Raw genomic sequence first — 15,747 nt, forward strand, 5'->3', positions numbered from 1 at the left:
TATTCTTTACATGGCAATATTAATAGCATATGTTCATTTTCCTGCTGGTACATTTGTGAAATTACCATACAAAATTATGACCAGAATGATAATCATTTCTTAAATGGAAAATTTTTTTTGAGAGGAGTTTTTTCCTGCCTTTCTGGGAGCTGTACTGGCTTCCATTTTAACAACTGGCCAATTATGAATTAGTATAAATGCAGTTTCATCTGTCTCAGCTTAAGACTTATCATAAGAAATTGCAGAGATAAGAATACGATGAATCTAAGGATGGAGTGGACTCGACTCTCTATTGAAATGACTCCTCAATGGCACTGACAGTTCTGGAAAACATGATTACACTGTATCACTTGAGAAATCTCTTTAGCTTCTAGATTTAGGAGAGTGACCCAAGGAAGTAGTTGAAAAGTTAGCCAGAATTTGACAGAATAGATCAATGATCATTATTTGCTGAGTTTGTGTATTTTTGTCTCACAGTTTCCTGACCCTCTTGGGCCAAATTCCAGGAGATATGGTGAATACTAGGAAGCTTGGAATTGAGCTTAAAGACAAACTCCTGCCTATTGTAAAATAGATGCTCTTCAGACCTAAGACCAGAAAGTACTGGCAAGTATGAAAAAGAAAACCTTCTAGATAATTTAAGTGTTTACAGCTACAAAGTACCAAATCTACAGAACACTGCAGAGAGGAGGAATTTAAATTCCCTACAATAATATTACATAAATAAAAAATACATACTAACATTCATTTTGAACAAAACATATAAATAAAAAGATTTATTAAACTCAAAGAATGGTTGCATCTGTGTGTGTGTGTGTGTGTGTGTGTGTGTGTGTCCCTGTTTGCACATAAGTAAAAATGGAATGGGATACAAGGATAAAAAGAAAAATGGAGCTGGAGGAATCAGGCTCCCTGACTTCAGACTATACTACAAAACTACAGTAATCAGACAGTATGATACTGGCACAAAAAGAGAAATATAGATCAATGGAACAGAATAGAAAGCCCAGAGATAAACCCACGCACATATGGTCACCTTATTTTTGATAAAGGAGGCAAGAATATACAATGGAGAAAAGACAACCTCTTCAATAAATAGTGCTGGGAAAAGTGGACAGCTACATATAAATGAATGAAATTAGAACACTCCCTAACACCATACACAAAAATAAACTCAAAATGGATTAAACACCTAAATGTAAGGCCAGACACTATCAAACTCTTAGAGGAAAACATAGGCAGAACACTCTCTGACATAAATCACAGCAAGATCCTTTTTGACCCACCTCCTAGAGAAATGGAAATAAAAACAAAAAGAAACAAATAGGACCTAATGAAACTTAAAAGCTTTTGCACAGCAAAGGAAACTGTAACCAAGATGGAAAGACAACCCACAGAATGAGAGAAAATATTTGCAAATGAAGCAACTGACAAAGGATTAATCTCCAAAATTTACAAGCAGCTCATGCAGCTCAATATCAAAAAAACAAACAACCCAATCCAAAAATGGGCAGAAGACCTAAATAGACATTTCTCCAAAGAAGACGTACAGATTGCCAACAAACACATGAACAAATGCTCAACATCATTAATCATTAGAGAAATGCAAACCGAAACTACAATGAGCTATCACCTCACACCAGTCAGAATGGCCATAATAAAAAATCTACAGGGTTTCCCTGGTGGCGCAGTTGTTGAGAGTCTGCCTGCCGATGCAGGGGACACGGGTTCGTACTCCAGTCCGGGAAGATCCCACATGCCACGGAGCGGCTGGGCCCGTGAGCCATGGCCGCTGAACCTGCACGTCTGGAGCCTGTGCTCCGCAACGGGAGAGGCCACAACAGTGAGAGGCCCACGTACCGCAAAAAAAAAAAATACAAACAATAAATGTTGGAGAGGGTGGGTGTGGAGAAAAGGGAACCCTCTTGCACTGTTGGTGGGAGTGTAAATTGATACAGCCACTATGGAGAACAGTATGGAGATTCCTTAAAAAACTAAAAATAGAACTACCATACGACCCAGCAATCCCACTACTGGGCATATACCCTGAGAAAACCATAATTCAAAAAGAGTCATGTATCACAATGTTCATTGCAGCTCTATTTACAATAACCAGGACATGGAAACAATCTAAGTGTCCATCAACAGATGAATGGATAAAGAAGATGTGGCACGTATGTACAATGGAATATTACTCAGCCATAAAAAGAAACGAAACTGAGTTATTTGTAGTGAGGTAGATGGACCTAGAGTCTGTCATACAGAGTGAAGTAAGTCAGAAAGAGAAAAACAAATACCGTATGCTAACACATATATATGGAATCGAAAAAAAATCGTCATGACGAACCTAGGAGCAGGATGGGAATAAAGACCTACTGGAGAATGGACTTGAAGACACAGGGAGGGGGAAGGGTAAGCTGGGACAAAGTGAGAGATTGGCATAGACATATATACACTATCAAATGTAAAACCAGTAGCTAGTGGAAAGCAGCCACATAGCACAGGGAGATAGCTTGGTGCTTAGTGACCACCAAGAAGGGTGGGATAGGGAGGGTGGGAGGAAGGGAGACACAAGAGGGAAGAGTTATGGGGATATATATATATATATATATATAGCTGATTCACCTTGTTATAAAGCAGAAACTAACACACCATTGTAAAGCAATTATACTCCAGTAAAGATGTTAATAAATAAATAAATAAATAAATAAATAAATAAAAGGAATAAGAGTGTGTCTAACTCAATTCTGCTCTTGAGGATACGTCACTGGAAAAAAAAAAAAGGGAATTAGATATTCCTAGAATCATGTCAGTTGAAGGGCATGTTTTTGCTGACAAAAAAAAGGTACCTATTAACATTTCATTAAGACCTAATACAAGCATTCACCACCTGATTGAAAGGTCCTAATACTTGGAAAAGGGAGTATTGGTCCATACAAATTGTTCCCAAAGGAAAACTTGTGCCTTTCCTTTCTTGCAGTGTTAGAGTATTTATTATTATCATAGATTTTGGCGGCATGTGGAAATCAGTGTTCTTTAAAAATCCAGTCTCCACAAAAGACCTTAAATGTCTATAAGCAAATAATAATACTTTCAGTTGTTAAGGGGGTTTAGTTTTCAAAGCACCTTCACCCATTTCAGCTTATTTGAGTAGCACAAAAATCCCATGAGCTAAGAAGTTAGTATTATTCCCATTTATAAATGAGGTTATTGAGGTTCAAAAAAGTTTAAAAAAACATGCTCAAGACTCTTGGACAATGAATAAGTGGCAGGCGTGATCTAGAATTCCCTTGCAAATGTATTCCTTTATTTATATTCTCTCGTAGTGAAAAGCACAGCCACGTATATAGTTTCCCCAAACTGAGCCTGGTGTCTGCTGCTCTAATGCTTTTCTTCTAAATCTTTGGATGATTTGCTCTTCACCTCACTCAGATCTCTGATCACATGTTATCTCCTCAGAGCAGTCTCTCGTGACCATCTTGTCAAGATTACTGCCTCCCATCACTCTTTATCCCATAATGCTCCTTCATCTCCACCACCTACTCACCTAAGTCTGTATTATTCATTTGATTATTTGCTCTCCCACTAGAATATGACTCCAGGAGAGGAGAGAGTTAGTCTTTTTTGTATACCATTATATCACTTCTTGGAACAGTTTTTGATCTATAATAGGCATACATTAAATATTGTTGAGAATGAAAAAATGAACCTTAGATTCCTCTCTTTCCTTTATTTCTCTCATCCAGTAGGTCACCAGTTCTTGTAAATTATACAAGAATCTGTTCTCTTTCCATCCTTACTTTCACTGGTTCAGTTCAAATCCCCATCATTTATTTTCTAAACTATTGCCATATCTTCCCAATTGGTCTCCCTCTTTTCAACTTGCCTTTCCCCAATCCATTCTCCACTTTGCTGCTAGGGTAATCTGTCAAAAACACGAATTTTATCACTTTTCTTTCTAAAGTATTCAATGGCTTCCTGTAGCCATCAGGTTAAAATTCCAACTTTTTATCATGGTATGCAGGTCTCTTCATGTTTCGCTTATCCAGTCTCATCTTTCCCAACTCTTTCTCTCTGTTCCGATCATATTGAACCACTTACAGTTTCTAGAATTCACCATCTTCTTTTTCACTTCTGTGCCTTTATAAGTGTCATTTCTTTAATGTGACTATTTATCAACTCTACTCTCCTGCAACTGCTTTACCTGGCTAACTCTTACCAGTTCTTCAAAACTCAGTATGCATGACACTCCTTTTCAGGAAGCTTACCTCAATTTTTATCCACACTCCCATCCTACCTTAAGATGCTCTGAGAACTCTCTTCTGCTCCCATACAACTCTCTTAAATCGATATCATAACACTTATCACCCTCTCTCGGAATCTATTTCCTTTCTCCCTCATTAGACATGAGAGCAAAGACCTAGTCTTATGCATCTTTAAATTTCCAACACGTAATACAGTGCTTTAAATAAAGTAACTAACCAATAAGTATTTGCTAAAAAAAAAAAAAAAAAAAAAAAAAAGTGAATATTCAGCCTCCTGCTCTAGAGCTTCTTCTGGAGTCATCTATGCAGTTTTGTTCAAATTATAGGACTATCAGAAAGAGAATGTTGAATACACAAAAACTCAACAAGCTTAGTGTCTTGGAAAGACACATCCTTAAACATAATTAAAATGCAATAAGTACAAAGACTGAAGCATGAAAAGGGTACCTAACCCAGCTGGGGAAGAGGTTGCTGGGAGAGGTCAGGAAAATTTCCTAGAGTTGGTATCACTTGATCCTTAAAGGATTTATGGGGTCAGTTATACCTCAAAAAACTGGAAACAATTTTAGAAATAAAAAACTTCCCTCTTTTCAAAAAAAGAAAAAAACCCCACAGGATTATGGAGGTTGAGGTAGAAGAACTAAGAGGAAGAGTGGAGAGAGTATTTCAGGCACTGAACATGTACAAAGTCCCAACATGCAGTATCCAGGGATCAGCAAGAAGTTCAGAGTAACAGGATAACAGGAACCTAAGAACAAGGTAGTAAAGAGCAGTGAAGTGGATGAAGTGGAGAGGTTAACAGGAACCAGATAATGGGAGTGCTGTGGCAGGTGATGGAGAAGTGTGGAGGACATTGAGATGGTTGGATATCATCCTTACAAGAATAGTTTGGAAGAGTATTGGCACAAGAGGGTAGTTGGAGAGAACAGCCTAGGACAATAGAGATACAGAATATAAAATAGATTCAACAAGAAGTTTTAAGGCAATATAGACAAACTGGTGACTGATGATTTTTAGGGGTTGAGGGAAAAAGGAGTCATGTGGGGTTGCTAAATTTCTGCCTAGATGATTTGATGCATCATGGTGCCACCAAGAAAATTTTTAAATTCTATAAAAGGCATAGATTAAAAAGTGGGGGAAGTGAAGTGAAATTTAAGGGGTTATGAGATATCCAGGTGGACATAGTGAGTAGGTATACGTAAGTCCAACATTCAAGATAGCTTGGGTTTTCATTAGTATACAGGTATTAATATGTTGGAGAAGAGGAACATAACCCAAGAATTGAGTAGAAAGTGACAAGTAAGGTTGGCTAAGGACAAAACTCTGGAGAATACCACTGCAAAAAGAGCAGACACAAAAAGAGGAATCACAAGGGAAAAGGTCAGACAGTAAGATACCGGGAGAAAACTCTGGCTTCCCAAAAGCCAAGAGAATAGAGTTTTAGGATGGGTGAGATCAGTAATGCTGAATGCTCCAAGTTTAATTTCCTTTGGTCTGACAATGTAGACATTATTGGCCAATTTGAGAGTCTTTTCCATAGAGTAGTAGCCGGGTGGCTATATGAGAGAGGATTTTAGAGGGAATGAGTAACGTCAAGATAGTGGGGATAGTGAATGCAGAGTACTCTTTCCAGAATAGGTGTAGTATGATAGATCAAAGGACACTAAAGGTCAAGAAAAGCGTTATTCAGATCACAAGAGACTTGAGCATTTTAGGTTGAAAATGAGAGAGTGGGAGAAACTGAGGTAGCAAGATCCTGGAGAAGAAGTTAAGTGCAGGGTCACCAATGGAAGGTGTGTTACCAACCTCTGAAACAGAAAGAAAAGACTTAAGTCTGGGTGTGGATATAGAAAATTCTGAAAAGATCTGGGGTGTTGGGGAATTACTCCTGAGGCCACAGGGTTTTTTTTTTTTTTTTTTTTTTTTTGATCATATAGAAGGACAGGACATCGGTGGAGGGTGAAAGGAGTTGAAGTTTGGAATAGTCACTGAGAGGAATAAGAGGGGGTTAATCAAAGGTATGTAAAAGGATTGGGAGACTGGGCTAAGGGCTCTGCTGAGCAAGAGGGTTGGGATTTTGCTGATCGATACATTGGACAGATAGGAGTATAAATCAAGGAAGAATGCTGGTGAGATACAAACTCAGATGATTAACTTGGGATCCAGGCAGGTAGGAAGGGAAGAAAGTCAAGGAAAGGGCTGATAAAATTCAATCTACTGAGAGATAAACGTATCAGAGACATCTCAGCAACATCATTGAGTCGGTATAGTGCGAGTTGGAGTATTCAAAAGCTGATATGGTGAGATGTGGAGGTCTGAGAGAAGGATGCTGGAACTTAGCGCCTGTCAATATTGTGCAGATCAATTTCTGATTTCTATTTTGTAATATTAATTGACAATAGGCAACTAAACATACCAATGTAAAGACAGTCTTTAAGAAGGATAAAAAAAGCCACTTCATTCATCCAAAAGCCACCTAGGCACGTTTATTGTGTTTGCTTTAAACTTTCTTGTGTAATGAAATCACTGGCAAGTTGCTTTACATAGTCCCCTATATAAGACTTCTGGTTCTTATCTCTATGGGTTTGCTGGAGGACCATTATTTAGCACTTCCCTTTCTGAACTCCTATTATGCCTATAATCCTAAACCAGTCAACTAGCCTTTAACTTGCTCTTCTTTGCAACGCAAATTATCCTAGGTAGTAGTGTGCTGATAAATGTTTAACATTCATTGAGCTGGGAAAGTAGAGATGGGAGTGTGCCATTGCTTTACAACATTTGCTGTTTTCCATGGTATAAATATTTCTCTCATGGCTGATTTCAAACCAGCAAAGGGACATCTCTTAACGTGGAGTTAGGAAAAGATACAGAGTTGCACACCATTATATAGCACTGTGTTCTTCAGGACATAAAACCCTCAAGAACATAGGTAATAGTAAAATGTAGTAAAATAAATAAGAAGTAATGAGTTTTGAGTATTTACTGCCTTTGTTTTCAATATAATTGATTTGTGAGCTTATTTTAATCATGGCAGAGTTTAACAGTAAGTCGGCCAAATTCCAGACATGAGCTGGCTGCACCATACTGCTGATTTTATGTCTATATTTCTTGTCTTCCCACTTAGATTTTAAGCATTTTAAGACAGGGGTCACGACTTAAACATATTTGTATTGTCCACAGTTCTTAACACATTCTGACTTAGTAAATATTTGTTGAATAATTGATACAGTTCTGGATTAAAGGCTGAACTACGTTACCTTATACAGCTTTCTGGTTGCCGTATAAACTTAGAATTACCCTGGTAAGTGTACTGGTAATATTTGTTCTGTGGAAATCATGGTTGTAGGTTTGTATATCTTGCAAATAAAAATCCTTTCTCTGGATGTTGAAGCAGAATATATTTTTTCTATACCACCACGAGGACATATTATATTTGTATATATTTTCACAATGTTTCTTTTTTTTTTTCACAATGTTTCTTTATGATTATGAATGTATCATGACTTGCCAACATAGTATAAAATCAAATTGGAAATAAGGTGGCATCTAGTTCTTAATTAAATGTTTCAGAAATGTATTCCTTTAAAATGCCAGAGTATAATCACTAGCTAGTTAATTATGTCACAAAAACATAGAAATGATATTTGTGGTGTCAGATGTGGTGTCATGAAATGAAATTGTTTTTAAGGTACTGAAGAAAGTTTTTAAATCATCTCTCACTGTAATATGTTTTACACCAAGATAAACATTTTCAGCTTTTTCTACGTAAGGGGAAATATGTGTTTTTCCTGAAGACTACAGCTTCCAGGAAAACTTAAGGTAGTCAGTCATCTGACTGACTGTGATATTCTCATCTTTCATTAAATTTCTAATTCTGTTATTCCATTGCTTAAATTAAAAGCCTTGGAATTTAAAGAAAGTCTAGCTCTGTATGCGCAAAGGCTATCTTTTGTTTTCCATTTTTTTGTGAGTTTCACTAAAACTTCAAGAGGGCCTAGGAGGTATCTATCACTTGTGTTTTGTTAGGGGGTCATATTTGTCTCTCCACCATTTTTCCCAGAACTTTTTAAAGTTGTACCCTAAATGCAAAGAGAAAAAGAAAGCAAGACTGTCTCATTTCAACTCACTGATTCTTTAAACAGAAAAACAAATTCAGAAGAAAATGATTACAATTGAGAAAGTAAGTTTTAAGAATGGAATTGAATCACTAGGTAAGGGTTTTGCAGTTTTAAGTTTTTACCCATAGTGTTTTGTTGTATTTTATCTCATTTTTTCAGTTTTGACATATAATTGTAAGATGTTGAAACTGTATAACATGAGTTGATATATATACACATTGTGAAAGGATTCCCCTGAGTTAATCAACACATTCATCATCTCACGTTTTTTTTTTTTTTTTTTTTGGTGTGAACATTTACATTCTACTTTCTTAGCAAAGTTCAATTATACAATACAGTGTTAACTATAGTCACTACATTTTACATTAGATCCTCAGACATTTTATAGGTTTTATAGAAACCTCTATGAAAGTTTACCAAACTTTTATGAACCTTTCCCTATGGAAAGGGAACCCTTTCCCTGGTGACGACTGTTCTACACTTTGTTTCTATGAGTTCTACTTTTTTTTGGATTTCACATATAAGTGATACCATGCAGTATTTGTCTTTCTCTGTCTGGTTTATTTCACTTAGCATAATGCCCTCCAGTTTCATCCTTAAAACAAAGTTTAAAGAAGACCTTTCGCTTCTTGTTGCAGCAAATCAGATTCTAATTTGTGGCTCAGTGCATTTTTTTAATAGACAATTTTTTAAAAGCAGTTTTAGGTTCACAGAAAAATTGAGTGGAAATTACAGAGATTTTCCATATGCTCCTGCCCTCCCACACATGCATAGCTTCCCCCATTATCTACATCTCTCACCAGAGTGGTACATTTGTTAGAAATGATGAACCTACACCTTGACACATAATAATCGCACAAAGTCCACAGTTTACATTAGGGTTCACTCTTGGTGCTGTACATTCTGTGGGTTTGGACAAATGTATAATGACATGTGTCCACCATCATAGTATCATACAGAGTATTTTCAAGGCCCTAAAAATCCTCTGCGCCCTGCCTATTCAACCCTCCCTCCCCCTGCATCCCAGCAATCACTGATTTTTAATTGCCTATCCACAGTTTTGCCTTTTCCAGAATGTCATATAGTTAGAACCATGCAGTATGTAACCTTTTCAGATTGGCTTCTTTTATTTCATAATATGCATTTATGACTTTTCATGGATAGCTTATTTCTTTTTAGTGCTTTTTAGTGCTGGATCATATGGCAAGTATATTTAGTTTTGTGAGAAACTGCCAAACTGTCTTCCAAGGTGGCTGCACCCATTTTGCATTCCCACCAGCACTGAATGAGAGTTCCTATTGTTCCACATTCTTGCCAGCATTTGAGGTTGTCAGCGTTTTGGATTTTGGACATTCTAGTAGGTGTGTAATGATATCTCATTGTGATTTTAGTTTCCACTTCTCTAATGATGTAGAACGTGAAACATCTTTTCATATACTTATTGCCATCTGTATACCTTCTTTGGTGATGTGTCTGCTCAGATCTTTTGCCCATTTTTTAATCAGGTTGTTTGTTTTAGTGTTGAGTTTTAAGAGTTGTTTGTATATTTTCGATGACTGCCCTTTATCAGATATGTGTTTTGCAAATATTTTCTCCTAGTCTATGGCTTGTCTTTTTGTTCTCTTGACAGTGTCTTTTTCAGAGCAGAGTTTTTAATTTGAACGAAGTCCAGTTTATCAATGATTTCTCTCATAGAGTGGTATCTTAAAAGTCATTGCCAAACCCAATATCATCTAGATTTTCTTCCAGTTTTACAGCTTTGTATTTTATCTTTGGGTCTATGATCCATTTTGAGTTGTTTTCCTGTAACTGGTATAATGTCTGTGTCTAGATTGAGAGTTTTTATCAGGAATGGGTGCTGGATTTTGTCAAGTGCTTTTTCTGCATCTGTTGATATGATTTCCTTCTTTTTTAGCCTTCCCTAACCCCAGAGAGCTCCCTTGTGCCAACTTGGGGTCCTTGCTCCCATCACCAGCCCCAGGCATCCACTAATCTACTTCCTATTTCTATAAACTTTTCTTTTCTGGGCATTTCCTACAAATGGGATTATTCAATATGCAGTCTTTTGTGTCTGGCTTCTGTCACTTAGCATAATGTTTTTGAGTTTTATCCATGCTGTAGAATGTATCTCTCTTAAAAAAATATAACAGCTGTTTTATAGTTACTATATATTCGTATACCCTTGCTATATATCAGTATAACTATTAATAAATACTTAACTAGGTAGAAAATAAGACTACACACTATTCAAACTCATCTGTCTATAAGAAAGCCATTTGGTGTATTTATTACACATAGAACATGATGGTTGTTCTACAGATACAGGCCATTGACTAGTCCATTGACCTGTAAGAATGATTTTTAAAGTATAAAGTTTTACCAATAGAACTATATTGATTTACTTTAATATTGATTTACTTTAATAGAATATAGCAATAAAAAACAAAGGAGCAAAACTGCTTCTAGGAGGACACATCATGTTCAGATTTGCATGAGTAACTTCAACTTCCTCCTGAAAATCTAATTAATCTTGTTGAACAAATGGAATACTTAACATCTGATATGTCTAAAAACTAGTTTAAAAGCTCCAAGGCTGCCATGCGTTTCAGGAAAACACCTGAAAGTCACAGAATGTTTATGTATATAAACAATTGTACTTACAAATTATCCTCAAGTCTCTTCAAGGATTCCAAAACTAATGAATGAACACTGTCTGCAGAGCAGGATCCAAAGCAATTTAGGGCTGAAATGTATCTAATTTTCATAACCCAGTCATTATGTAGCTTCCTTTTAACACTGAGAATTACAAGAAAAAAAGGAGGTTATGTTAGACTCACAAACACATCATGTTGAATTTCTCTTTGGTATTTCACTTTTACTTTAACCAAATCGCAGCTCTGAGCTGTGGTAAAGCCTACATGTGTAACACTATCCTATGCATTATACTTTCAATTGTTCAACTGTATGATCGTCATCATATTTTAAATGAAAAAATAAAAGTTTATCATCAGAGTTTGAGCTATAGATTCAGAATTAGAGGAATAATCTAGAAGAAACCCAGTCTAATATTGACATGATCATCCTTACCCTACTGAAAAAGTTCTGATCGTGCAAATGGAGGACTGTGTTTTATACTGTTTTTTTATCTTGTATGAGTCAATTCATTTTCATATTTCCCATGAATACATTCAAAACTGAAGAACTAGGCAGTTTATAATCCCAGATCACTGGTAAAGCTGAGGCTCAGACAGCCTTCAAAGTCTTTGTCAAAGGCTTGCTCATCAGTACACAGGACATTTGAGGGAGAGGTTTAGCACTAGAGGCCAAAACTGCCATAAAATTCTTCTTGTCTTAACCTGGAAGAAGCCATCTTCATGGTATTTTATTTACTCATATTTTATAGTGTATTTGTTTCCTCATCCACAAACACTTATTGAGCACTTATTGTATCCCAGGTATCAAGGACATAAAGATGATTAAGGTAAAATCCTTATCACCAAGTTCCTTAGATTGTAGTTGAGAAATAGACATATTTATAACTCAAGGCAGGAAAGTTTGACAATATTGGATTAAACAGAGTGGGAGTCAGGGGAGATTTCTTTTTTCCATGCCAGATTGTGTTAAATTTTGAACTCTGGATACTGGCTAGTTCTTTCTTTAATTTCTACAATGTTTTGCTTCAACACTCAGCTTATATACATATACACTTTAGTCTCAAATAATTTGTCATGTATATAATGATCAGCTGCATGATTAAATCATCTACAAAAGAACCAGTATGAATTAGCATTCATTTAACTGTACTCACATTCCTCAAATTCCCCCAATCCCATTTCTAACATATCTGTCTAATGGAAGCAGAGATGGAAAACAGGCCATGGAATTTTCTGACAGGTGATGCACATCTCAGTAAAGAGAAGATTCATGTCTCAGCATCTCTTCTAAGAGCCTATCATAATTGGAATAAAGTGCTTGATAGTAAATAGAGCAGCACATCACATACTGGGAAACTCCCCCATCAGAGTTTAATACTTTGGTGGAACTAAGTAATACTGCTAATATATGAAGGATGGAAAATGGAGCCAGATAATCATTGTGTCATTCTTAGGGTTTCAGCAATGGGCTAGTCTTAATTCCGTTGTAGCAATAGATGTAATGAGCTTCGAATTACATATTCTATCTCTGGAATAAAATATTTGCTATATTAATAACAAAATATAATCCTGTATTTTTCAAAGTTTTTTTCTTATTCTAAAAGGAAAATTTTGTTTGTACAAAATTTAGAAAGCAGAAAACCATAGAGAAGAAAAGAAAAATCACTTCTCTGAAGTTCCAAAGAGAATCATCATTAACATTTTGGGATATTTACATTCAATATTTTTCTTTCTAAGTAGAAATACGCAGACATACAAATAGACACATATACATACTGACACATATACATAAATAAAACTGGATTCAATGTACATAAAAAAATAAAAAGTTTTTTACTTAATATTATATTATGAACATTTTCCATATTATTAAATATCTTTCAAAATATAATTTAATGGAGATGCATGGCATTCTCTAATATGGTTATACTATGATTTACTGAGTACCCTTAATGCCTTAAATATTTTTTAGGACTCTGACAAAAAATGAAATTTACATATAAATGTATTACACATGTATGGACATATTTATAAAATATGTAATTATATTTATAGAATTTATATTGTATCTCACATTTATATAATACCTGAATTATTTATTTAAATGATTACTTATTAAAATTAATCATTCCCCTATTGTTGGACACTAGATATTTTATTATTAGAAATAATGCTGTGATAATCATACTTATATTCTTAAACACATGGAGATCACAGGTCTCAATGTATAAATGTTTATTAAGACACCTGATGCATCTGCCCAAATTGCTTTCTAGAAGGGCAATTTTTTATACTTTCACCACCAGCTGTATGCGAGGATGCCCATCTCACAACATCATACCCATTTTTAATCTGTTCTAATTTTATGTGAGAAGTTGTATATGATTATAAGTTGTACTTCTTTGATTAATAAAAAGGTTGTATTTAGTATAAAACTTGTATTTCTGCTAATAAAAGTAATATATGCCTTACTCTAAAAACTTCAAAAACACTACAATTATAAAGCAGACAATAGAAATCACCCATAACCTCATCAGTTGGAAACTGTTCTTAGCATCCTTGCCTGATGATCAGTTTGAAATGTTTATTGACTGCTGTGTGGGCATGTGTGTGAATTATCTGTTCATCGTCTTTGTCAGCTTTTATCTTGAGAAATTATTGTTTTTTAATTGAGTTCTAAAACCTATTAAAGATTATTAACCAACTGTCTGTCATATTTGTTATAGATATTTATCCCAGTTTGTTATTTACTTTCAAAATGTTATCTTTTGATGTGTATAGTCAAATCTATCAAACTTTTTCTTTGAATTCTGTATCCATTGCTTTTATGTTTAGAATTGTCTTCCATATTTAAGTACTAGTAAACAGCCATGCATGTCTTTTATATTTTATTCATGATTTAATTTTTCACTGAATTCATTCAAGTACCTATAGATTTTCAGTCAGTAGCACTTAAGATAGGAATTTCAGTTGCTAATTTTCCTGTCTGTCTTCCCTATTATACCGGAAGTTCCTTGAGGTAAAAAACATTTCTTTTTCAGCTTTGTATTTAAAATCTCTACCATGGGGTCTGGCATATTATTTTCACTACATAAATACTTGAACAATGTCTATATTAAAACAATTGGATTTTCCCGTAATACCCTTACCTTTTAAAGTTCTTTGAGTCTAACACCTGATATTGTAATTTTTTTTTGGATTTTGCCTGCTTGAGTCCAAAGTCATCACTATTTACTGTGAATTTGCTCACAAAACCACCATCGTCCCCCAAGAGGATGTCATCTTGGCAGAGCTGGTCAGGCAGAGACACTACACACACACAGAGGAGGCAATGATCCATAGGTTTTATGACAAAATAGTTTTCCTAGAAACAGAAGAACACTTTTAATAAGTTATCGTGTTGCTCTAAATATCTAAATATTAAATTTAAATATTGCTCTTATTATCTGATAAGATTTTACTTTCCGATGTTTCTCATTTTAGATATTCCCACTGTTAAAGGAACTTGAAAGAAACAAAGTTAACTAAGTAGAAGTTAACGAATGAACTTCTCACTGTGAGCCCAACATTGTGCTTTTGGGTGTTTTGTGGGGAAAAGTGTGAGGTACCTGTCTCTAGCTCAATAAATAATGAGATTTTCTAATGTATTACTGTGAACATTCCTTTCTTGAATTCGTAAGGCAATATTAACAGGAAGCATTAAAGAGTTCAAGTGTTAAAAGACCATTGAAATTAAAATGGATGGTAAATAGGAAAATCTAATATCAAAGTCCCAATTACTTTACAAGGAGAAAAATATCCTAACATCTACATTTATCCAGAAATACTCAGCAAGCATTTATCAAGCTGACTCTATACTATTGAACTGGGTTCACTAAGCTATATGGCCATTGTTTTCCTGGATCTTAATTTCTACCTAAGGAGAAGAAAAAAGTATTTTAAAAATTTTAAATTTGTTTTGTTTCCTGCAGAATAAGTGAGACTTGAGCATATTTAGAGGTTCATTCAGTCTTTCAACAAATATTTATTGAGCACCTACAACGTGGCAAGAACCATTCTAGGCATGGGCTTATGGTGATGAACAAAAATTTCTGACTTTGTGGAGCTACTGTCCTAGTCGGGTGTGACAGATGAATTAAACAGATAATTCCAGATAATGGGATGTGCACTTAAAAACATAAGCCAGAGCGTTGTGATAAAGAGTGACTTAAGAGGTCATTTTGGGTCCCATGGTCAGGGAGGGTGACCTTGGATCTAGGACCTGAATTGGTTGAGAGGAAGATTCAGAAGAGGTTGAAAAGAAGGATCCTAGGAGAAGAGATTAATGTCAAAAAAGATAGAAAGGGAAAAGGCTATGGAGTCTTGTCCTGGACAAGGCAGGAGGGGATGGGGGGGTGTCAGATACAGGGAGTGTCAGATATTTTGTCTTTAGAGAGAGGAAGGAAGAAAGAAAGGAAGTAGTGTTGTATTGTTAGTTAAAGCTGTAGGTGGAGGGCTGGAATTTGAAAGAGGACAAGCCTTTCAGACTCAGTATTCTCAGAAGCAGGAAGAAGTTCACCTGTCGAAAGGGAAAGGGCTTGAGAAGAATAATGGAATTTTGGAATACTTGCCAGGAGTGGGAAAGTGAGTTGGCAAGAATCAGAAAGAGATTGATAAATGCCCCTGAGTGCTCAGGTGAGTGTGCAGACCCTGAATTTGTAGTGATGACAA

General features: G+C 35.5%; 1 protein-coding gene across 1 annotated transcript in view; it reads right to left on the reverse strand.

Moving 5' to 3' along the window:
- The window catches only part of WDR64 (WD repeat domain 64), a 148,152-nt gene that overhangs the window by 101,041 nt on the left and 31,364 nt on the right, over nucleotides 1-15,747 (reverse strand). The window contains exons 6-7 of the mRNA XM_024740483.1: nucleotides 14,187-14,401; nucleotides 11,045-11,179 (exon numbers count right to left, since the gene is read on the reverse strand). Of these exons, the coding sequence (XP_024596251.1) occupies nucleotides 11,045-11,179; nucleotides 14,187-14,401 (350 nt within the window). The remainder of the gene's footprint in view (nucleotides 1-11,044; nucleotides 11,180-14,186; nucleotides 14,402-15,747) is intronic.

The sequence above is a fragment of the Neophocaena asiaeorientalis genome, unplaced genomic scaffold, assembly GCF_003031525.2.
Source record: "Neophocaena asiaeorientalis asiaeorientalis breed wild unplaced genomic scaffold, Neophocaena_asiaeorientalis_V1.1 scaffold291, whole genome shotgun sequence".
NCBI lineage: Eukaryota > Metazoa > Chordata > Mammalia > Artiodactyla > Phocoenidae > Neophocaena > Neophocaena asiaeorientalis.